This window comes from Oreochromis aureus, linkage group 3 (assembly GCF_013358895.1).
Source record: "Oreochromis aureus strain Israel breed Guangdong linkage group 3, ZZ_aureus, whole genome shotgun sequence".
Taxonomy (NCBI): Eukaryota; Metazoa; Chordata; class Actinopteri; order Cichliformes; family Cichlidae; genus Oreochromis; species Oreochromis aureus.
In genome coordinates, this window is record NC_052944.1 from 25804224 (window position 1) to 25829704 (window position 25481).

A 25481-nucleotide genomic window follows, 5' to 3' on the forward strand; every position below is an offset into this window, starting at 1 on the left:
TCATAAACTTGTTTCTTTTATGAGCCTTTAAGATTAGTTGAGTGGTCGCATGATTTTTGATTGCTCAACTAGTGTAATGAAATCAGTTTTTCTACTTTTTTTCTTTGTGACCTCACTGTAGTTGCTGAAGACGTTGTAATTCTTATCGTTTGTTACGTATGTATGTATTCAAGTGAGGCTTGGGATTTATTAAAGGCTGTTTGGATACAGCTTCTGTTTTGAGGCTGCGAGTTTTTTTTTTTTTTATTTATTTCACGTCCCCCAAAAACACCATTTTTAAAGTTGTGTTCCTGCATTGTATTTTTATTTTCCGAAGTCTCGTTTCTTCAGGCCACGCCCTCTAATACTCATGCTGTCTCTGCGGATCTACCTCTTCGCTGAGATCACAACCTGCCAGTTTTTGGCCGGCGGTCATGGGTTCCTTCCAATAATATGACTGGCATAAAATAAATCCATGGACTGGCACTTTATTAAAGAAGGCACAAACACTAAAAACAAAATGGCTTCCTATTATATTCTACCTACTGGGGTGAGCATCCGGACTAGCCCGAGGGTTAACTAATCAAAATGAAAACATTAACATACAATTACATTAGAGCACATAACAAACATATACATATTTCCAAAAACGTACTATAAACAAATCAATAACATACGCTTCAACCATTACTATCTAATCATACTCCCCTAACCCGGCACACTGGTCTGCTCCAGGAGCAGGTGATTACGCTGCTTCCGCATCCTGCAAGAAGCATCCGGGACAGGTGACTACTTTTACAAATTCTCTTTTCGCATATGTTTAGGTTACCGACAAATGATTAAATGTAAGCAGCTCTACCTTTGACTCTTTTCTGACACAGGTAGGATGGACCTTGTCGCTTCACAAGCTGTCATTTTAATCCTACCCTAATAAAGAATTCATAAGAACTAGTGCGTTGTTTTTATTATATTATTTTTTTAATTTCCAATCAATCAATTAATTAATAAAAATGCAGGAGACCGGGCCTTTGCGATTGCTGCGCCCAAACTTTGGAACAGTCTGCCTCTTGAAATTAGGATCTCCAACACTTGACATTTTAAAACCCGCTTGAAAATACATTTTTAATCTTTAGCTTTGAATTGTAACAGAGTTTTGTTCTGTACTTTGTCTGTGTTTGATTTGCTTTTTTTACTATGTAAAGCATTATGGTCAGCCTGTGTTGTTTTTACATGTGCTTATAAATTGATTGAACAGAGAAAACACTCACCTCTAAGTTTTCATTCATGGTGATAACAATCCAACTTTTGGGACTAGCGAGTAAATGTCGGCATGAGAAGCGCGGTAATAAGATGTTTGTTTCGCCTGCCAATAAATAGTTATTAGTACTATTTACTTCTCCCCCTCCAAATGGAGAAAGGAGCAGCAGCAGGATAAATCAAACTTGTGTACTTGTGGTAAAGGGCATCATCTGTGAAAGGCTGTATTCGAAAAATGTTTGGTTTGCCACATTTACAAAAAAACAAAAAACAAAATCCGCATTATGGGGCATGTGGTTCGGCTGCCGCTTCGCCCCTCTTTCACTGAGTTAATGGTCAGCTTTTGGTAGCCGATGTTCCTTAGTCTAGTTTACCATTTTCTATTTCAGGCTGGCTTTCCATCCTTAATCGCCAGTGACCGAACCTTGTTCATATAAGCACGGATGCTCTGTTATCAGGGCCACAGCTGCATTATCAAATTCTGCAATATATCAGATTTCAGTTTGGTACTAGGATGCAGGGCAGTTCCATTGTTATGTAAGGCTTGGTTTCCTTGTTCTAACAGCACCTTATAATTAAACTCAGGTATTTGGAATTTTAGGGGATGCAACGGAAACCAGGGGTTCCATTACTTAGTTTGCATTTTTATTAATTAATTGATTGATTGGAAATTAAAAAAATAATATAATAAAAACAACGCACTAGTTCTTATGAATTCTTTATTAGGGTAGGATTAAAATGACAGCTTGTGAAGCGACAAGGTCCATCCTACCTGTGTCAGAAAAGAGTCAAAGGTAGAGCTGCTTACATTTAATCATTTGTCGGTAACCTAAACATATGCGAAAAGAGAATTTGTAAAAGTAGTCACCTGTCCCGGATGCTTCTTGCAGGATGCGGAAGCAGCGTAATCACCTGCTCCTGGAGCAGACCAGTGTGCCGGGTTAGGGGAGTATGATTAGATAGTAATGGTTGAAGCGTATGTTATTGATTTGTTTATAGTACGTTTTTGGAAATATGTATATGTTTGTTATGTGCTCTAATGTAATTGTATGTTAATGTTTTCATTTTGATTAGTTAACCCTCGGGCTAGTCCGGATGCTCACCCCAGTAGGTAGAATATAATAGGAAGCCATTTTGTTTTAGTGTTTGTGCCTTCTTTAATAAAGTGCCAGTCCATGGATTTATTTTATGCCAGTCATATTATTGGAAGGAACCCATGACCGCCGGCCAAAAACTGGCAGGTTGTGATCTCAGCGAAGAGGTAGATCCGCAGAGACAGCATGAGTATTAGAGGGCGTGGCCTGAAGAAACGAGACTTCGGAAAATAAAAATACAATGCAGGAACACAACTTTAAAAATGGTGTTTTTGGGGGACGTGAAATAAATAAAAAAAAAAAAAACTCGCAGCCTCAAAACAGAAGCTGTATCCAAACAGCCTTTAATAAATCCCAAGCCTCACTTGAATACATACATACGTAACAAACGATAAGAATTACAACGTCTTCAGCAACTACAGTGAGGTCACAAAAAAAAAGTAGAAAACTGATTTCATTACACTAGTTGAGCAATCAAAAATCATGCGACCACTCAACTAATCTTAAAGGCTCATAAAAGAAACAAGTTTATGACAAAGTTAAATGTATCGAGTCTGTCAAAACTAAAAACAAAACTACGATAAAATAAAAAGGAAACACAAATTGTCCTTGCTTTTTCCAAAAACTGTGAAAATGGTTGTCAAGAGCCCCATACCCTTTGTCATAATGATAACGAGTGAAAAACTAAGAATTTGTAAAATAAGAGTTCATCTGTACAAAACAGGCAAGCAAACTACTGCGATCATTCTGTCTCTACACAGCCATCACCGATCTCCTCAGAATCTGTTTTACTCTCAACTTCATGCAACAACGCCAGGTGCGCCTTGCTTTGACCCCACAACAGAGGCTATAATGTTTTCTAGGTGAGGATTTCCCTTTGCTTCCTCCTCAACTCTTTCCAACACCTCCCCATACCCATCTTTCTTCAGATAAGCCACAAAGTTTTCAAATATAGTGAGCAGAGGAAAGGCGTACTCAATCACATTCTCGCTAAGGTTCGGAAACCCGTGAGAAAACCCGCCACAGTAAACCAAACACTCGTCCCTCAGCATCGAAACCGGGAGCCGGAAGAGCCGTGGTACATGAGAGTGTTGTAGGTGACGATAGATATTTTCATACGGTCGTTTTTGATCTGCTGATTCATTTCGCAAAGACTGCAAAATTCCTCGCAGTCTTCTACATTTTCATTATTCTCAGCATGCTCTCGCTCTCTTTCTCCACGACCCACGTGGGACTCATTTTTTTCACTCCTCCTCCCGGTGTCCGACGACACAGGCCTCGCCGTCTGAAGGTACAGGCCCAAATCTCTTAAGGAGCCCCGGCGGTACTTTCTCTGTTTCCAGCTTAAGTATGACATAATCTAACTTATCGTCGCCGATGAACACCTTAGCGCCGAGGTTGTTCCTGTCTGACTCTTGGTCTTCAAAGTTAAAGACCACGGTAACGTTTACAAATTCACGCCAGTTAGGTGTGTTTGATTTAACCCAGTAGTCGAATAAGCGGGCGTTGGTCAAGACAAAGTTGTCAAATAGCACAAAGCCTGTGCCTTGCTTTATGAAGGAACCGGATATGAGACAAACTGACTCGCTCAATTCGAGCAGCAACATAACGCTGCGTAATTTCAGTAAAGGCTGCCGCTCTTTCCAAAGCACTCCTTCCTGTACTTCAGTGCTTCCAGAAAAGAGTTTTTAGGGAATCTACTCTCCATCCATCGTTTCAGATGCGGATACTGCTGACAAAGTAGATCGTAAACCTCCTTACGGTCAATGCCGCTGCCCGTTTCTTTGATTGCCGTTGTTAGACTCAATTCGTTCTGTCGTGCTACATCTAAGACCGATGTCATTCCGCCGCTGCGCTTTGCATTATTTGATGCTTGTGGAGGTTTCTGCTGCCCTGGGATGGATACATCCGTATCTGCTCCCTGTGGAAAACATATCTGGAATTTCTTATTGTCCAGACAATCGATTATGTCTGTGCACTCAGTCTCACGTTCGTCGTCGATGTTAACCAGCTCAAAGTAGCCCAGGTCATCGGCGAAGCGACCGTCTCTTTTCAGAGCCTCGGCCGCAGTTATTCCCTTCTCCCCGTAAACACAAAGATACTCGAACTGTTTTAAAGCGTCATTTTTTAAAAAACTTTTCTCTTTTTTGGCATTTAGTCCTCCCTTTGTACCGATGTAAAAGACAGAATAGCAATCTCTCGCCTTAACCATCTTCTTATTTTTACTGCAAGGCCTCCGTGCAAGCTTGAACATGTTGCGTGTGCCCTCTGAACTGGATTTCAGTCTGAACTGATGTCCGTGTTGGTCCTGCAGAGAATCAGAGTTGGAAAAGTTGTTAATGTAGCAAAAACCAAAATGTATTGCATTTTGTTCATAATCTCTTTAAAGTCATGAACGTTTTTTTATCGCTTTCACTGGAGTGGGTCTGCACAGTTACAAAAACTGATTTACATTTATCCTTTCTTACTTTTATCGGACATCATCCGATCTCATTCATACACATTTAAGAAATAACGTGGAAAATACCCTTTTGTTTGCATTTGGAGACTTGGCATTTGAACCGTCCCAAATATCTGGACCAGGGAACCAACTCCTCAAACCGGATAAACTAACCTGTTTTTGAACCATATAAGCATGAGCCCTGGAATCTCGGTTTAGCACTACCCATTACTTTTCTTATGTCTACTATACAGGAGTTGCTGCTCACAGTTGCACTAATGTGTCTGGCAGCTGTCCCCAAATGGAATGTCAGGCCGCACTCACGCCGGACACCTCCTTGACCTTATTTCCACGAGCCCTCGACTCAGCTGCAAAGTGCTTACGGGTCAGTTTCATCAGAATTATCTGCCGTCATTCAGACATAAGTTGAGCAACGGTTTAACCAATTTTCCATCAAAGGGATTAAACAGAACATAGGATGTAAGTTAAGGAAATATAAGTTTGACTATGGAGCCTTCAGCGTTCACAATAATGGATTGCATTTCTCTCAGTCAACTGACTGTTTAGGGGGGTAAAAGCGGCTAATAGTTAGCGGGCTCTGTGGGTTGATGTTTGTTAATCACACTAGGAGTGAACAAAAGCAGAAAAAACCCTGTAAAGATGCAGACTGTGAAAGTCTGGTTTATACCATAAATCTTACCGGCTGTAACTGGGTGTTTTTGTGTGTTTTAAGTTATAAGCACGTATCAAGACTTCTGTCTCCCATTGCTGATGTGATCCTCCTTTTTTCTTCCCTATTAATGATCTACGGTCCCCATAAAATAATAAGGCTTTAATGAAAACGTGATACAGAGATTTGATTTCTTGTGCATGCATCGGATAAAAAAGTAATTTTGTCTACACTGAATGTAGTTTACCGACTGCTTTACCGACTGCTGCTCCTCAGTCCAAACTGACTTTATGGTTCATACGTGTCAACTCAGGGAACTCTTGCCGTGACCTCCGCTCTGTGAGCACACACACACACACACACACACACACACAAGGAGAGAAACAGAAAGATCATTAATGCAGAGGCTTGCAGCTGCTCTTGGATTTTCACTCTCTGTCGGAGAACGGTCACATAAATTTCATTACAAATTTTTACTTTTGTGTCTTTAAATCCTTTCTCGTTCAAATTGTTTATTCACATAGTAAAGAAGTAGCTCAGTAAGTAGGAACGGCGATAGTTTAAAGACATTTTCTACAATAATTTCATCAACTGCGGTTAAAAAATAAATCAGTAAATTCACAAATGATGGACTCTTTTCAGAGGTACGCTTCATGTACCGATTAACATACACTTAAAAGATGTACATTAGGCTGCACACTGGTTATGCCATTACGGATTTGCTCAAGAGTCTGTTTAAGCTAAAAAACTTGAAATATATACATCTGTATATTTTAACATAGATAAAATGTTTTTGGAGTCACAATTTAAACACTGTTTGAATAATCAAAGAGATATTTATAAAGGACAGGCTTACCGTGAGCTGTATTGTCTCTTTTGCATGAGACACACCAGAAAAGCTCTGTGCGGATAGCAAAGTCTGCGCTGTGGGAGTGTCTGGACCCTCCACGCCAGCATCTGCAGCACAACCTCGCACTGGTCCCCAGGGGCACGGCAAACTTGTAAGCCCTAGTTCGGCTCCCGAAAAAAAAGATGCTCGAGTTGTTCTTGTGTCCAACAAAAAAAAAAAGAGTTCTAATATGTTTTATTTTTAATGTTACTGCGTTAGCACAATTTAAAATCAAAAAATGATTAGTCTCCTAAATGAATGGCATCTTGTTAGACCGGGGACTTAAAAAACTAATACATTGTTTTACATCTTGTGCACACTTCAATGAAACTTGAAAAGTGGGACACAATATGGAGACGATGACTCGGCATTTGTTAGGGAGGAGGAATTCCCATTCATGTACTCTGCAATGTGCATTGTGTCCTTGTTTTACTTTTTTCTAAATAAATAGCTGTGAAAAAACCCCATCAAAGTTGAGGTAAGTATTCACCATGTTTTTTATTATTAGGGTCAAATTTCTCTTTGTGTAAAAATTAAGCCAACATCCAAGTGTCAAAGGTCGGTTCTAAAAAACAAGTCAGTCCCTGAAGCTTATTTGTGCCACAGATGCTAATTCAGTGACTGTGTGTGAGGAATGTTTTGTGATCTGTCTGATCTTAAAAAACTAACTTTGTTGTTACAATATTGGGGAAAGTTTGAACGGCTGATCATGGAGCAGGATGAAGGTCAAAGGGAAACTCCCTGCCACGCTTCCGGTTATGCTTCCATCCGGCCGGTCCGTGCTATATTGCCCCTCCTGACCCGGAGTGGTATATCGTGTTGTAGAAAAGTTTGTTCGATTCGCTCTCTCTCTCTCTCTCTCTCTCTCTTACCAAAATAATAAATTCTCTGGGGGTTTTCTTCTCATACGTTTATGGTACGAGACGGAGGAAGCATCCCGATCTCTCGGAGGTAATGAACCGACGGAACTTATTCAAGTTCTCAATATGTGCGCTGTGCTTTTTTTCACTAAGGGTTACACGTACAATGAGTTGAGGCCAATATGAAATTCTTTGCTTGGCTGGAGGCATTAAGAAATACTAATAACGATTAGAGGGGTTGTTGACTCCTCCTCGATATGCGTAAAACAAGACCGTTTTCTTTTAGGGTTTCTGTCTATTGAGAAAACCCATTATAAAAGTAGCTCAAAAAATGAAGAAAAACTCTTTACTTTGGTCTGAGAAGGAGTGGCTCCACAAAACCAAAATACCTGGTGTTTTAATTGTTTAAGTAAGGCCGATTTCTGAAGATCTGCGCTATGCTTTTTTTTCCTCTAAGGTTTACACATACGAGGTGGGTGGTCTGTAGGTTACAAGCGGATAGAAAGTTCTTCTTTTTATTACAAGCAATGGTGTAGCCTACCTCCACTCCACTCTATAAAAATGCAATTTGTTGCTAGGCAGATAATCTTAAAGGTTCTTTATTGCGTCTGTAATATAAGAAAGTAAAATACTATTGAAAGAAATGGTTCTCTACAGCCAATAGGAAGTCACTATTTTCTTTTCCCATTACAAGCGCTGGTGTAGCTTATCTCTACCCGCACTATATGTGTAAATATATATATATATATATATATATGTAATCCGTTACTAGTCAGATAATCTCAAAGTTTTTTATTTTATTGTGCCTGTCATATAAGAAAGCAAAATAAAGCCGTTATTGAAGAAATAGCTCTTTACTGAGAAAATTGTCATAATATTTAAACAGAATTCAAACTATGAGTTTGTGGAAAATTAACTGCCGCTCTGTCTCTATACAGCACTGACTCAGCAGCTGCTTCACCCCTATGCTTTGGGAACCCTCCTCTCTGATCTCCTCAGCAACCGTGCCCCTCCCCTCATGCTTATGGAACATGAAGCAACAGGTCTGAAAATGACTAGACACTTCCGGAGTATTTCTGGTAGGGTCAAAAGGTCGAAATCGAGGCCTTCAATAGTAAATATGCTGTATTTGAATACGTCATACTCGGAGATGTAGCCCCACTTTCCACAGCCCTCAATAGGCAGAGTCCATTCTCCCCGCAAGCTCCTCGGAGCCGCTATCTGGCTGCGAAACATAAAGACCTCCTTATTTCTCCCTTCTTTCCGCGGAGCATCGGCTGCTTCCGATCTGTTACTGTAGACGGTGACGGGGTGTCGCTGATAATCGGCGAAGACCACTCGCCGCTGCTGCCTCCCATGCTTACGGCCTCCATGAGAGCAGATCTCTTCCCGTCCAAGTACAGAGGAACGCAGGGCTGCAGAATGAAAGGATCCATCTTGCTGTCTGTGCATAGTGCGCCGCCCTCTCTGTTTTTTTATTCTCCTCCTCCCTCTAAAACTTTTTTTTTTTTTTTTCTCATGGCGCGACTATGGATCATATTACACACTTACTGTGGGGAGGGAGGGTCATCAATCAAATTTTGACACAAGGCGCTGATGCAATTTGTCACGCTTAGGGATCAAATTACACACTTCCGGTGGGGGAAGGGTCATCAATCAAATTTTGACACAAGCCGCTGATGCAATTCGTCACGCTTAGGGATCAAATTACACACTTCCTGTGGGGAGGGGGATCAATCAAATTTTGACACAAGCCGCTGATGCAATTCGTCACGCTTAGGGATCAAATTACACACTTCCTGTGGGGGAGGGGGGATCAAATTACACACTTCCGGTGGGGGAGGGGAGGGGTCAAAAGGTCAAGGCTAGGGTCATCAATCAAATTGAGACATAAGGTGGGTACCTATGTTTTTTTATATGTATTGTCAGATTATATACGTGAGCTTGAACTCTGGGTCAAAGATGCAAGTAGCAGTTATTTATATTTCCTATCACCTTAAATCTTCACTCAAAGACAAGTATCTCTGACAGTGTATATACAGATGTATTATATATAAGAGACAAACATTGTTCTTTCAATATGTTGGCATTACTAAATTTGGCTCAATGCTTACATATATGTGTAAAAAGGAAAATATACGAGCTGTGATAACTGTTTCTGATAGAATGAAGATCAGACTGATATATTAAATATTCCTTTATTGGGTGAGAAAATCAGACCATGTCATAACTGCTTTAAGTCATACAGAATAGATATCAGAGCCTTAAACAGGCTGACTTCTGCTAAATGGGTCAAACTGGGCAGAAAGTCTACAAACACATAACATCCTTATAGAATATGATGTAACACTATAGATCAACTTACCTCAGAATATATAAAGCATATAAACAATTACAGCAATATGATGCAACAAACACAGCAGTGCTACTAATGCAAAATACTCAAAGCTTCATAGAACTGAAACAAACATTTATTTTTAGCTCCATTCTGCTGCTGATACATACTTTAGGTTTCTGAATATTAAACTTGTTGCTGCCTTTCATAGTGTGTAACTTGAAGGCCCTGAGTACTTTCTCCCACACTGAAAACACTGGAATGAAAACATTATTTGAACATTACCTAATAAGACTGATTCAGGAAAGACAATTAGTTATTTTAAACTTTCCTAGCAGTCCTTCACAAACAGGGAACAGTCTGTCTATTCTCTCCATCTGTCAGCTGCTGCTGGCTCTTCCTCCTCCTCTTCCTCACACACTGCTGAGTTTGTCCTGGTGGATCATCAGGGGTGCAAAGCCTCACAGATGATGTGCAGCAGTGGGTCCCTCAGTCTGTCCTCACTCTGGACACTTGCAGTTGGCACACATGGAAATCAAATGTGTGATAAGCTGCAGGATTCAAACACAAGTGTAACTTATAAATACATGTTCATACTTTTATTCCACAATCAGAGAGAAAGAAACAGAGAGAGAGTGCAGGACAGACAGACAGGTGACAGTCTCAGGTGTACACACTGCTACAAAACAGCACAAGAGAAGGAGGATTTAGTGTTTGTGTTATTACGATTGCTAAACAAGAAGCGTTCCCAGATGGTACAGTGGACACATGTGTGACTCCTGTGATTAAAGCATCTTTCTTTCAGCTTAACGAGTGAACCGTCAGCTCGTTCAAACACACGTTAAAGTCCGTTTGGCTCGATACCACCGAACAGAGGCAGCAATATAACATAGCTAACATTAACAGTGCAGTGAATCCTGCTTGTGCCGTCATATTCAGGACTGCAAACCGAGCAGCATCACTGACTTTCAGCTTGTTGTGTTTGTGGATATATGACTGACTTTAATTATCCATAAAATCATCACATTCTCTGTAAGATTAAGGTCAACTATATATATATTTTAAAGTAAAGGCTTTAAAACCAAGTTACCGCTGAAAGTACAAACATCATTAATGTCACATAACTTTCCCGACATGTGGCCAACAGTAATGTTTTAATGTTCTTAAACATTCGCACATAAATAAGTGACATAATATTCAGTACTTACTTTTGACAGTTCACTCTTCGGCCGCTCCCTTCTGCCGTATTTTGCGGTAAAATTATCCACACCCACCGCCGGCGCTATGGATTGTGGGATATATGGGGCCTAAGGCGTGCACGGACCACGCTTGATATTTGGGGAAATCGACGGTGCATTTGGAGTATGCATTTGAAGTACACTTTGAATTGGGACAGCCGTCGTCGCGTGGCGGTGACGTACTCGCACTTGAAATGCGTACTTCAAGCGTGCAGACCCTGAATTGGGACACAGCCATGGCTTTATTCAAGCTGCTCACCTTCTTCTTCTTCTGCATAGGGTTTACTGGCGGTTGGCAAACAGCAAAATGGTGCATTACCGCCACCAACTGGTGTGGAGTGTGGACCGAAATGACAAAACAAAAAAAAAAATATTCAAAGCCTCTCGACCAAATGGGTCTGCCTTAAAAACCAAAATACAACCTGATAACTTTCACTTATAGAGTTCGTGCGAAACAAATCAATCAAGTCCAACTTCACTTCCATATCGTCCAGCTTTTTGATCAGTTGTCTCTTTTCAATATCATACTTCTGACAATTCAATAAAACATGTTCTATTGTTTCCTGTTCCATACTGCAGTCACACTCCCCTGTACAGTGTTTACCTATTAAAAACAATGTGCTATTTAAACCAGTGTGTCCGAATCTCAGCCGAGATATAACCGTCTCCTCTCTCCTGTTTCGGCCGGTGGCGCTGTCACTTGGTGTTCGCTCGCTTTGTGGTAGAGTATCACTTCCTGTTCCTGCTCAAACACAGTGGTGTTTCTGAGTAGCTTTTCTGCTTAGCAATTTAATTTAAATCTTTTGATACATCCCTTTTTCATAGTATAATCTTAACGTGCTTCATCTGAATCACCCTTTCTGTGTGCTCACTACCTAATTTATAGCCAAAGTATTCACTCACTGTCTCTTTACTGTTTCGCTAGCTTAGCTTAGCTCGTAGCCGACTCGTTAGCACCATGGCTACTTCACCTGTCCCTTCTGCACTTTCCTGCTCATTGTGTCAGATGTTTAGTTACTCCTCGGCCTCCTTTAGCAGTAATGATACCTGTAACAAATGTAGCATATTTGCAGCCCTGGAGGCCAGGATTACTGAATTGGAGACTCGGCTTCGCACCCTTCATTCACCTGTAGCTAGCCAGGCCCCTGTAGCTGGTGCAGCTGAAGATAGCGCAGGCCCCGCTAGCTGTTCCCCGGCAGACCCCAAGCAGCTGGGGAAAGAGGGCGGCTGGGTGACGGTGAGGAGGAAGCATAGTCCTAAACAGAAGCCCCAGGTACACCACCAACCTGTTCATGTGTCTAACCGTTTTTCCCCACTCGGTGACACACCCGCCGGGGGTCAAACTCTGGTAATTGGTAATTCTGTTCTCAGACATGTGAAGCTAGAGACACCGGCAACCATAGTCAATTGTCTTCCAGGGGCCAGAGCAGGCGACATTGAAGGAAATTTAAAACTGCTGGCTAAGGGTAAACGTAAATACAGTAAGATCATAATTCACGTCGGCAGTAATGACACCCGGTTACGCCAATTGGAGGTCACTAAAATCAATATTGAATCGGTGTGTAACTTTGCAAAAACAATGTCGGACTCTGTAGTTTTCTCTGGTCCCCTCCCCAATCAGACCAGGAGTGACATGTTTAGCCGCATGTTCTCCTTAAATTGCTGGCTGTCTGAGTGGTGTCCCAGAAATGATGTGGGCTTCATAGATAATTGGCAAACCTTCTGAGGAAACCTGGTCTTGTTGGAGAGACGGCATCCATCCCACTTTGGATGGAGCAGCTCTCATTTCTAGAAATATGGACCAATTTATTAAACCCCCAAAATATGACTATCCAGAGTTGGGACCAGGAAGCAGAGTTGCAGTCTTACACGCCTCTCTGCAGCTTCTCTCCTCCTGCTACCCCCAAAACCCATCTCCATTGAGACTGTGTCAGCTCCCAAACAGACAAAAAACAAACTAAAAACCAGCAATAAACAATTTAAACATAAAAAATCACAAAGAAAGAACAATACAGTATCCACATCTGAACCAAAGAGTAAAACAGTGAAATGTGGATTATTAAATATTAGGTCTCTCTCCTCCAAGTCTCTGTTAGTACATGACTTAATAATTGATCAACAAATCGATTTACTCTGCCTTACAGAAACCTGGTTGCAGCAGGATGAGTATGTTAGTTTAAATGAATCAACACCCTCGAGTCATTCTAACTACCAGAAACCTCGAAGCACAGGCCGAGGGGACGGTGTGGCAACAATTTTTCACACCAGTCTATTAATTAGCGAAAGACCAAGACAGACTTTTAATTCATTTGAAAGCCTGATGCTTAGCCTTGTCCACCCCAGCTGTAAAACTCAGAAACCAGTCTTACTTGTTATCATCTATCGTCCACCTGGGCCTTACACAGAGTTTCTCTCTGATTTCTCAGACTTTTATCTGATTTAGTGCTCAGCTCAGATAAAATAATTATTGTGGGTGATTTTAACATCCATGTAGATGCTAAAATGACAGCATCAACATCGCATTTAATCTGTTATTAGACTCAATTGGCTTCTCTCAAAATGTAAAAGAACCCACCCACCACTTTAATCACACTCTAGATCTTGTTTTAACATATGGCATAGAAACTGAACATTTAACAGTGTTTCCTGAAAACCCTCTCCTGTCTGATCATTTCCTGATAACATTCACATTTACAATAATTGATTACACAGCAGTGGAGAGTAGACTTTATCAAAGTAGATGTCTTTCTGAAAGTGCTGTAACTAAGTTTAAGAATATAATCCACCCACTGTTATCATCTTCAATGCCCTGTACCAACATAGAGCAGAGCAGCTATCTGAACACTACTCCAACAGAGGTCGATTATCTTGTTAATAATTTTACCTCCTCTCACGCATGCGACTCTGGATACTGTAGCTCCTGTGAAAACTAAGGTCTCAAATCAGAAGTACCTGACTCCGTGGTATAATTCTCTCAAACACGTAGCCTAAAGCAGATAACCCGTAAGCTGGAGAGGAAATGGCGTGTCACAAATTTAGAGGATCATTATTTAGCCTGGAGAAATAGTTTGCTGCTTTATAAGAAAGCCCTCCGCAAAAGCCAGAACATCTTACTATTCGTCACTGATTGAAGAAAATAAGAACAACCCCAGGTTTCTCTTCAGCACTGTAGCCAGGCTGACAAAAAGTCAGAGCTCTACTGAGCCAACAATCCCTTTAACGTTAACTAGTAATGACTTCATGAACTTCTTCAGAAATAAAATTTTTATCATTAGAGAAAAAATTACCAATAATCATCCCACAGATGTAATATTATCTACAGCTACTCTTAGTACCATTGATGTTAAGTTAGACTCTTTTCTCCAATTGATCTTTCTGAGTTAACTTCAATAATTAATTCCTCCAAACCATCAACGTGTCTTTTAGACCCCATTCCTACAAAACTGCTCAAAGAAGTCCTGCCATTAATTAATTCTTCAGTCTTAAATATGATCAACCTATCTCTAATAATCGGCTATGTACCACAGGCCTTCAAGGTGGCTGTGGTTAAACCTTTACTTAAAAAGCCATCTCTAGACCCAGCTGTCTTAGCTAATTATAGGCCAATCTCCAACCTTCCTTTCATATCAAAAATCCTTGAAAGAGTAGTTGTCAAACAGCTAACAGATCATCTGCAGAGGAATGGCTTATTTGAAGAGTTTCAGTCAGGTTTCAGAGCTCATCACAGCACAGAAACAGCTTTAGTGAAGGTTACAAATGATCTTCTTATGGCCTCTGACAGTGGACTCATCTCTGTGCTTGTCCTGCTAGACCTCAGTGCTGCGTTTGATACTGTTGATCATAATATCCTATTAGAGCGATTAGAACATGCTGTAGGTATTACAGGTACTGTGCTGCAGTGGTTTGTATCATATCTGTCTAATAGACTCCAATTTGTTCAAGAAAATGGAGAGTTGTCTCCACACACTAAGGTCAATTATGGTGTTCCACAGGGTTCAGTGCTAGGACCAATTCTATTTACATTATACATGCTTCCCCTAGGCAGCATCATTAGAAGACATAGCATAAATTTTCACTGCTATGCAGATGACACGCAGCTCTATCTATCCATGAAGCCAGATAACACACACCAATTAGTTAAACTGCAGGAATGCCTTAAAGACATAAAGACCTGGATGGCTGCTAACTTTCTGCTTCTTAATTCAGATAAAACTGAGGTTATTGTACTTAGCCCTGAAAATCTTAGAAATATGGTATCTAACTAGATTCTTACTCTGGATGGCATTACCTTGGCCTCCAGTAATGCTGTGAGGAACCTTGGAGTCATTTTTGACCAGGACATGTCCTTCAACGCACATATTAAACAAATATGTAAGACTGCTTTCTTCCATTTGCGCAACATCTCTAAAATTAGAAATATCCTGTCTCAGAGTGACGCTGAAAAACTAGTTCATGCATTTATTACTTCCAGGCTGGACTACTGTAATTCTTTATTATCAGGATGTCCTAAAAACTCGCTGAAAAGCCTTCAGCTGATCCAAAATGCTGCAGCAAGAGTACTGACAGGGACTAGAAAGAGAGCATATTTCTCCTGTTTTGGCTTCCTTCATTGGCTTCCTGTTAAATCCAGAATTGAATTCAAAATCCTGCTCCTCACATACAAGGTCTTAAATAATCACGCCTCATCTTATCTTAATGACCTTGTAGTGCCATATCACCCTATTAGAGCACTTCGCTCTCGCTCTGCAGGCCTACTTGCCTTTCCTAGAGTATTTAAAAGTAGAATGGGAGGGAGAGCCTTCAGTTTTCAGGCCCCTCTTCTGTGGAACCAGCTTCCAGTTTGGATTCGGGAGACAGACACTATCTCTACTTTCAAGATTAGGCTTAAAACTTTCCTTTTTGCTAAAGCATATAGTTAGGGCTGGACCAGGTGACCCTGAATCCTCCCTTAGTTATGCTGCAATAGACGTAGGCTGCCGGGGATTCCCATGATGCATTGAGTTTTTCCTTTCCAGTCACCTTTCTCACTCACTATGTGTTAACAGACCTCTCTGCATCGAATCATATCTGTTATTAATCTCTGTCTCTCTTCCACAGCATGTCTTCATCCTGTTTTCCTTCTTTCACCCCAACCGGTCGCAGCAGATGGCCGCCCCTCCCTGAGCCTGGTTCTGCCGGAGGTTTCTTCCTGTTAAAGGGAGTTTTTCCTTCCCACTGTCGCCAAAGTGCTTGCTCATAGGGGTCATATGATTGTTGGGTTTTCTCTGTATTTATTATTGTGCTATCTACTGTACAATATAAAGCGCCTTGAGGCGACTTTTGTTGTGATTTGGCGCTATATAAATAAAATTGAATTGAATTGAATTGAACTTCTCATTTCCCCCACCTTCCTTTGGATTTTATAAAACCATCACCCTTTCCTCTCTTCCTCCCATTGCTTTTGCCACCTTTCCTTCATTTTGTATCGTATTCTACTCTTGAGCTCCATCCTACTCACACTAATAACCACATCTACCATCAGTCTCCTTGTTGCTTCTTTTGCTGTCCTATCTGCCATTTCATTTCCTTTAACTCCATGATGCGCTGGTACCCATAAGAATGTGACCATAAGCCCCATAATAACAATTCTGAATAATGTTTCCTGGATCTCTATCAGAATGTCAGGTCTGCACTCTGAGTGACTGTCTTGCAGACTGGCCAGTGAATAGCTCGAGTCTGAACATATCACAGATCTTAGTGGTTTTGTTTCTTCAATCCACTGGACTGCTAACAATATGGAAACCATTTCACCTGTGTACACTGATAAACCGTCACTGATCCTTTTCCCTACCTTGATATTAAATTCAGGAACAATAAATGCTATCCCACTTTGGTTGGCTGTATTCTTTGATGCATCTGTGTAGATTGTGACATAACTATAATACTGAGTAATATATTCCTGTGCTGGATGTGAATTTAAAATAAAACCCCTCTCCTTGTTCTTTTTGTTTAACAATGTGAAATCTACTACTGCATCAGGGAGCATCCATGGTGGTATTGTAGGCAACGGTACTGTTTGACTTATGTTTATCTTGTCCAGATTAAGGTCGGCTGCTTTCTGTCCCACTGTCCACCCAAAGGTCTTCAATTCCGTTTTCTCTTTTTCCCAGCATGGTTGGAAAACAGTTTTTGTCGGATGATCTTGACCATGTCCTTGTAAACTTGCCCAGCAATTCAATGTCAGTTGCTCTCTTCTTATTTGTAATAGCATTTCCCCCATTTCTACCTGTACTGCTGGTGCAGATGTTGTTTTGAATGTACCTGAGCAAAGTCTTAACGCTTGATATTGGATACTATCCAACTTACGAAGACTTGTTCTGGCAAGCTACTCACCTCTCTATCTGCCTGCACTTTCAACTGGACCACGGCCAATCAGAGAGGTCCCGCCCCTGACTATCTTTGATTGGTTTAGACCACGATGGGGGCATAATGTGTGTCTGCTGTTGACCACACGGAGACTTTCAGAGTTGTGTAGTCTTTTCTTTTTAATTTTTGTTTTAACTCGAACATTTGGTCGCACCGGTGCGACCTAAGATTTTTTTAGTCACACCATTGAAAAATTTGGTGGCATTTGCAACCAAATTGGTCGCACTCTAGAGCCCTGTAAACAGACACGAGGAAGAAGCACTCAGAGGAAGACAATGAAAGACCATGACAGTCATATATAAATAAATCTGTATCAATGGTATTTTGTCCAGTTTCTTTCACTTGTTACTCTTGAGTATGTGAAGCCTTATTCATTTAGAACAACGTTTAGAGTTTTTTTTTCAAGAGGACACTGAGGCAGACAGCACACCATGCCACTATAAATAACTGAAAGTAAGAATTCATAATAAGACTCATTAAAATCTGACTCTGACTGACTGACCTGTGGTTGAGTCTGTTTTCACATTAGAGTTACCTAAATTTACCCAAAACTCATCACGCTGTGCTGTAACAAATTCATGATAAATAAATGAAATAAAATGGCAGAGTAGCTCTATGAAGGTCACAGACTAATGTAAGATCAGATCAGTATTGCATTAACATATTTCATTTTGGTATTTCTTTTAATGTTTTATCCATATGTGTAGCTTTTGATGAGGATTTGGGGAACTCCAAGAGTTAATACAAAAAAGGACACTAAGGCAGTCAGCACAGTGACATAATCTGCACTACATACACTCCTGCTGCAATCAGCTGTACCTGAGGCTGGACTGATATTCCGATTCATCAGCATCTTGTGAATTAGAACTGTGATTTGTGAGGATGGACAGATAAACACTCATGAAAAGGAAATCAGTCAGTTTCAAGGCAACAAACTCTAGTAAATATAAAGTTTGTGTATCGGCTGAGTGAAACATCTGCTCACATGGTTGCACTCTTGATATGATCACTTTCATATTTTAACCAATAATTTCAGTGGAGTGTGAGCTGTATCATATTGTAGCGGGCCAGGGCTGTTCAGGGTTTTGTTCTCACAGTTATGTTCTGTTGCCATGGTTACAGGTGACGCTCTCTCTGCAACTGTGTGTTTCCGGGTGAGAGAGCGCCATTTTGTGTTGTTGTTGTGGTTGCCACGCCGAGCAGTTTGCTAGCGGCAGTGTGCTTGCCTGTCGAATGCCAATAAACGGCTGTGCTCCCAAGAAACCTCTGTCTCCTCCGTGTCTGAGCTTGCCACATTGGTGTCAGAAGTGGGATAGCTCACCCTTGCCGGAATGGAGAGAGACACTCAGAGGCTGGAGCAAGCCATCGAGGAGAGCATTCGCTGCTTGGGAAGTGGGCGATTGAAGAGAGAGCAAGCGAGCGGCCATGTAAGTCCCCCGACCGGTCCGAACGGCGCGAGCGCACCGCGGCAGCGGCCCGTCGCGACCAACGCTGGGACAGTGCTTCATGGGCTGCCTCTGTCGACCGACACGCTGGGCCCCCGACAGCGAGTAGTGATGCCTGCAACGCCAGCTAAGGTACCGAAATACAACGGGCTAACCCCGCTAGATCCCTACCTCTCACAAGTACGGCTAGCCGCGAGGCATAATGGCTGGAGCAACGAAGAGGCTGCTCCACACCTAGCGCTAGCATTGGAAGGAGATGCACTGCAGGTACTCCTTGACCTAGCCCCGTCAGAGCAGCATGAGCTCCAGGCCCTCACCATAGCACTCGAGAGGCGATTTGGGCAGCGGCACTCCACTGATCAGAGCAGGGAGCAGCTGACCAAATGGAGCCGTAGGCCGGGGGAGAGCCTGGGCACCTTTGCAGCGGATGTGTTGCTGTATGCTCGTCGTGGCTACCCAGAGTTCCCAGCAGCAGCCCGTGAGGAGCTTAGCCTGCATGCATTCCTGCGAGGACTTTTCCCAGAGCGACTACGCCAACACGTCCGCCTGGCCATGCCTCAGACTCTCCGTGAGGCGCTCCTTGAGGCTGAAAGGGCCGAACTCGTGCTCACCTCGTGACCTGACCAGCAGGTGCGCCCCACAAACTACCCTCAAATCAGAGCTGCAGACTGCGACAGTGAGTGGGAGGTCGTGGGGATATGCCAGCCGCAGCCCTCGGTGCCCTGGAGGCGTCCCCGTCGACCGACCGACCGCTGCTACCGGTGCGACGAGCCTGGCCACATGGTGCGCGACTGCCTGGCGCCTGCCCCGAAGGCCAGAACGATGTGGCCTCAGGGGGATGAGAGGGGGAGCAGTACAGCGATGGGACCACCGCTCCAGCTTCCTGCCCCCCTCCAAGAACGAAGCACGGTGGCGGGCCTCGTCGGGCACCTCAAGGGACTCTACCTGAGCTGCTGTGTTGAGGACCAGCCCTGCCAGGCCCTGGTGGACACGGGGTCCACCATTTCCCTAATATGACCTGGTGTGTTTCCTGGAACATCCGGGCCGCTTGTGATGGGTTGGTCGCCCACCGACACCCAGCTGATGACAGTGACGGGGGAGAGAACTGACATGTGGGGGAAGAAACCGTTGCGGATCCGAGTGAAGGATCTGGAGCTGGTGCACGACTTCTGGCTTGCTGACATCCAAGACCAGTGCATCATCGGCCTTGATCTGCTGACCCGCTGGGGGGCCTGCGTTGACACCGCGAAGCTGGCTATCACTCTTGGTACAGAGACTCTGGCCCTCCAGTGCAGTCAAAAGCAGGGAACCAGAGACTGCAGGCAGACTCGGCTGGTTCAGCACACCACCGACACCGGCTCTGCTCAACCCATCTGTCTGCGCCCACGCCAGCTGCCCCTCGCGAAACGGCAGGGAGAGCGGGCCCAGGAGGCACGGGGTGTGGCTACTGCTCGGGCCACAGCCGGCGGAGGGGGATGGCTCTCGTTGATCATGCAGCAGCTGAAGCAGGAGCAGGAGGCTGATGCGACGTTGGTTCAGGTGGGGGCCTGGCTGGAGGCAGCACAACGCCCAAGCTGGACAGGGGTGTCAGGACAGGGGCCCGAAGTGAAGGCCTACTACTCCCAGTACAACAATCTGGAGACCCACGATGGCCTCCTGTACTGGAGATGGCGGGCCCCCGAACAGGGCAAGGATCTCCCGCAGCTGTTGGTGCCTCGGTCGCTGCGGTCGCAGGTGCTCGAGCTTGTCCATGGCTCGAGCACCTGCGCCCGCAGCTGTTGGCGCCTCGGTCGCTGCGGTCGCAGGTGCTCGAGCTTGTCCATGGCTCGATGGGGGCCAGCCACTATGGGAATGCTAAAACTCTCCGCCGTCTCAGGGGACAGTTCTACTGGCCTGGTTGTCGACGGGATGTGGAACTTCATGTGCACTGCTGTGACACCTGTACGGCATGGAAGGGCCCCACTCAACGCCCCACTGTCCCCCTGCAGCAGCATCGGGTGGGGGCCCCGATGGAGAGAGTGGGAGGAGATGTCCTAGGGCCTTTCCCCGTCCCCGAGGCAGGGAACGCGTGTCGGTGGCCAGGGACTGCTACAGGAGGCTGAGGGAGCGGCCGCGAGTGGTTTATGACTACACCCGCCAGGCCCAGGTCAGCGCCGGAGTACGACAGAAAGGAGCCTGGGGACAAGGTTTGGGTGTACTGCCCGGTTCGCAAGAGAGGGGTGTCCCCCAGGCTGTGCGGTCACTGGCAAGGGCCGGCGGAAGTCGTGGGGCGGCTAACAGAAGTGGTGTACCGGATCCGCATGCCGGGCCCAGGGCGCGTGGCAGTGTTGCACCAGGACAGGCTCTCACCGTACCGCCGGCTCCGGCAGCCGCCGGGGCAGGGGACGCTGGTGGCACCCCAGGTTCTCATCCAAGTGACTCTTCCCCTGCTGGTCGAGATTGGCCTGCACGCCGAAGGAAGACACATGGACATTTGCAGGACTTTGTGTTGGGTAATGGGGTTGTCGGGGACGACTGACCCCTTAGGTGGGGGCTATGTAGCGGGCCAGGGCTGTTCGGGGTTTTGTTCTCAGTTATGTTCTGTTGCCATGGTTACAGGTGACGCTCTCTCTGCAACTGTGTGTTTCCGGGTGAGAGAGCGCCATTTTGTGTTGATGTTGTGGTTGCCGCGCCGAGCAGTTTGCTAGCGGCAGTGTGCTCGCCTGTCGAATGCCAATAAACTGCTGTGCTCCCAAGTCTCCTCCGTGTCTGAGCTCGCCACAATATGAAATATTTTGTCCCTCAGGTTATTCCTGAAATTTAGTTTGTTTTAAGTTTGTTATATGACGGGTCACATTTATTCAACTGTAAGTAACTGAATCTACAGTATTGGTCAGCACATACGCTTCTTCCTGGTCTGCTCATGTCAAAGTCCACCATCTAGTGGTTAAATAGCAGAAGTGCCAAGTAATGGCTAGAGCGGGAAGGTGGTTGCTCCGTGTCTGTGATAGTTCTGCATCTGTTGCTCTTGAGATGGGATAAAGTGTAAGTTTGGGCAGATGATGGATTGTTTCTACATATTAGTGCTCTGTCCTTCTTGTGGGTCTGTGAAGTTTGTTACATTACTACTATAAGCTAACTGTTAGTGCTTTGTTTTGCCTCTTAGCATAAAACATGTCAGCATGTGGTTCTCCCTACATTACTTGACAGGCTTTGTCCATTTATTGTTAATGTTATGATCTTGCATTGGTCATGTGACATTTGTGCATCTACACTGAGATTAAATGTACCTGCTCTGTTTTGTTGTTACAGTTTTACAGAATGAAAGTGGTACAAATGGTACATCAGTAAAAGCTCTGAAGAACGCCACAGTCTCCACATGGAGCGCTTACTGAAGCCATTTATGTTTAACTGCACAGGCTGAATAGAAGCATTCAGCCTGTGCAAAAGATAACATGTAAACACAGGGAGGATATTATTGAGCACATTATAGGAGATAACAGCTACATATATGAACTGGAAGAAAATAATAATTTCTTACCTTCAGCATTTCCACAGATGACAGTACTGAGCACTAAAATAATGAATAAAACCTCATCAGACATTATACAACTGACAAGATCAAAAACAATATAAATGAAGACTTTTAAAGATACATTTCCAGATGAACAGTAATCACCAAATTTCTGTGCTTCTGTTTGTCAAACAGGCTCAAACATAATAACTCAAACTGTTGTAACACAGTGTGTAACTATAAGTGATGCAAAAAGCAGCAGTGTATCAAACATTCAAGCACTTAAAGCAGGGCTCTAGAGTGCGACCAATTTGGTCACAAATGCGACCAAATTTTTCAGTGGTGCCACTAAAAAAAAATAATATTTGGTCACACCGGTGCAACCAAATATTTTCGGGTAACAAAAAAAAAAAAAAAAATCTCTGCAACTCTCCGTGTGGTCAACAACAGACACACATTATGCCCCTATCGTGGACTAAACCAATCAGAGATAGTCAGGGGCGGGACCTCTCTGATTGGCCGTGGTCCAGTTGAAAGTGCAGGTGGAAGAGAGAGGTGAGTAGCTTGAATAAAGCGATATCAATTCATTAACGGATTCCACACAAAGACATAAACACAGAGCGGACCCGACGCATCAGAATCAGCTTTGTCTTTCTCGGCTTTCTCACCCCACGGCCCGAACACGGACACGCTGTCGGAGCTTAGCGATTCTGATGCGTCGGGTCCGCGCTGTGTTTCCGTCTTTTTTGCGCTGATTCTGAGCTGCAGGTTTTGTCTCTCCAACCAAAATTCGCCGAGCCAGCAGCAAAAGAAGCAGCAAACTACGCTTCACATTTGATCAATGTCGTCATGAATTCCCTCTGACTTTTGCTGTTTTGCTTCCACCACGATAAAAATCACACTTCATGCACAGCTCTCTCTCTCTCTCTCTCTCTCTCTCTGTACTTCAAGAACAGTTTCCCGTCTCAAATCTCTGTTTTCTGCATTATTCATTCGCTTATTACCCACCAGTCTACCGTTGTTTAAGCGCTGTCGGCCGCTGTCTTTTTCTTTTCCTTTTCTTTTTTTCACTTAAATGACCTCGGACAAGAAAGCCTAATTTCTGCTGTTCAATACTGAAGAAATTTAAACTTCTTAAAATTATGCAAAATTGCAGAATATTGCAGAATATTTTTAAGGTTATCTGCTTAAAAAACGCCAGACCAGGAAAATCTCCTTCATGTTTTTCTGTTTTATTCTCAGTTACTTTGACACAAAGGCATCTGCTGTGATGTTCACAATTCTGATGAAGTCTCACATGTATCAGTACTGATAAATGATCAGAATTATAATATTTCTGACTGTCTGAGGCTAAATTGAATCGAATCAGGACTTTGAGAACCGGAATCGAATGGATTATAGAAATCAGTGATGATACCCAGCCCTAGTGAGCAGCCTAGGCCTGACAGAAGTGGATGTAGCTGTGGGTAATAAGAAAAGATGAAAAGAACTATTGATAACTTTTGTGTTAAGTTAAGGCCTGATCCATCTGAAATTCATAGCCAGCTCTGACACGGTGCCATCAATCTTTGAATGCTGAAAAAACAGCAAAGTATCCAGAAAACACATTATATGCTGCAATAAATGCACTGCCCAAGTGTCCCCTCTCCCCACTGCCTTTCAGCAGCAGGCAGCAGCAAACAGGTCGTCAGAGGAGCCGAGATGATGATTAAGTTTAACATTTTCTACAATATTGACAAAGCAATTTAAGCACAAGTTTGTTAGTTAATAATTTAGAAATGAATATTGTCTGTATGGACTTCCCCCCAAAGAAAGTGCACGTGTAAAACTGCGGTGTTAAGCGATGCGGTTGAAAAATTTGAGTGCGCCTAACTTTTGTGCCGGTACACCTAAATTTTTAAAGTTAGGCATACCGTGTGCGCCCATGTCAAAAAGTTAGTCTAGAGCCCTGACTTAAAGAATCACAAGTCTGCTTTGTTCCAGCTCTCAGGTAAACAGGTTAAAGCAGTGACACACTGTAATTCTCACAGATCAGAAACATTTTCATTAATCGCTGCCATTCAAACAATGTCAGACGTGTACTTACAGAAAAAGCCCATCATGCAGAGCAAAGAGTGCCCCATCGTCACATCCAGCCTGCTGCACTCTGATCCACAGATAATTTCAAACAGTTTTACTCTGCAGATAAACACAAGTTGTGTTTAATATAGATGTGACAAGAGTTTTTCTCCAGTTTCTTCTTCTGATTGGTCTCTCTGTGCTTCCTTCCCTTTCACACAAACTCAAACAGCTCCTGTAGCTTTGACCACAGCACTTATGTGACATGTTTAATTTCCTGTCCACTGCAAACATAGAAGTTTGTTTCTTATGTTGTAACTTGTCTCTATAATATTAAGAAGTATTCTGTTGTTTCATGTCAGGAGACATATTTTGGCAGGTTATAATTTTAATGTGTGTGACTGTCATGGTGCTCCAGTCCTCCTGTGCTCGCTCTGTCTTTAATCATTGTTGCTCTCTCTCTCCTTTGTTTGTGTCAATGTGTTTGTGTCTCTGTGTTTGTGTGAGTGTGCTTAACCACACTTTGTGTTTCAGGGGTGTAGTCTCCTCTGTTTCCTTTCCTTGGGTCCTGCACACCTGGAAGTGATGAACTCACCTATTAGTTTTTATCTGATTCCCTCACTCTGACTTAAGATGAAGGAAGCCCTTCAGTTGATGCCTGATCATTGAACTAGGCAGTGTTAGTGAAGCTGGCTCCATCAAGTTGCGTGTTTGCTCTGTTTTGGCACTGTGACCTTTACTCACCTCTTTGTCCTCCTCTGTGCAGAGACCTGGATGTGGATCTGAGTGAGTTACAGAGAGACAGATTCCTGTGGGTTTGTCTGTGTTGGAGTCCTGGGCCTCACTAAATGAAAATCCCTTTGCCATAAACTTTGTTTCTGACTTTGCTGTAAATAAATCTGATAACTTTTCTTCAGAGTCCCACATCTTGAGTCCAATCCACACCAAAGTGTATGATAATGATGTTTTAGATTATTTGTTTTTCTAATTCAGATATATATGAACATTTACAGCCTCCATGCAGACTGTTAGAGGCAGCTGCTTTTCAGTGTGAGAAATAAACTTCACAGTTTCTCTTGATGTTCACATAGATTTGTTTTCTATAGTCCAGCATGTTCCATCACCACAGTGACTCTACTTTAACCTATTTTAACGTGTTAACATAAATCAAGTAGTGATAATTGTTACTAATACTCCAGTATGGGCAGGTCATTTAAACATGTGCCATGCAGACAGAGAGCAAAATGAAATTCCTACTGTGCTCTTTGTCTGTCTTTGTTAACTCTCTGCTGTTTGCTGAAGACTTAAACACATCTGC

At 43.3% G+C, this 25481-nt stretch overlaps 2 protein-coding genes across 2 annotated transcripts in view; both read right to left on the reverse strand.

Moving 5' to 3' along the window:
• The window catches only part of LOC120439051 (Fc receptor-like protein 5), a 100228-nt gene extending 75978 nt beyond the window's left edge, over window positions 1-24250 (reverse strand). The window contains exons 1-2 of the mRNA XM_039609734.1: window positions 24192-24250; window positions 22133-22165 (exon numbers count right to left, since the gene is read on the reverse strand). Coding sequence (XP_039465668.1) covers window positions 22133-22165; window positions 24192-24228 — 70 coding nt within the window. The 5' untranslated portion in view covers window positions 24229-24250. The remainder of the gene's footprint in view (window positions 1-22132; window positions 22166-24191) is intronic.
• The window catches only part of LOC116311487 (basement membrane-specific heparan sulfate proteoglycan core protein-like), a 681374-nt gene that overhangs the window by 576982 nt on the left and 78911 nt on the right, over window positions 1-25481 (reverse strand). The gene's annotated exons all lie outside the window — the stretch shown is intronic.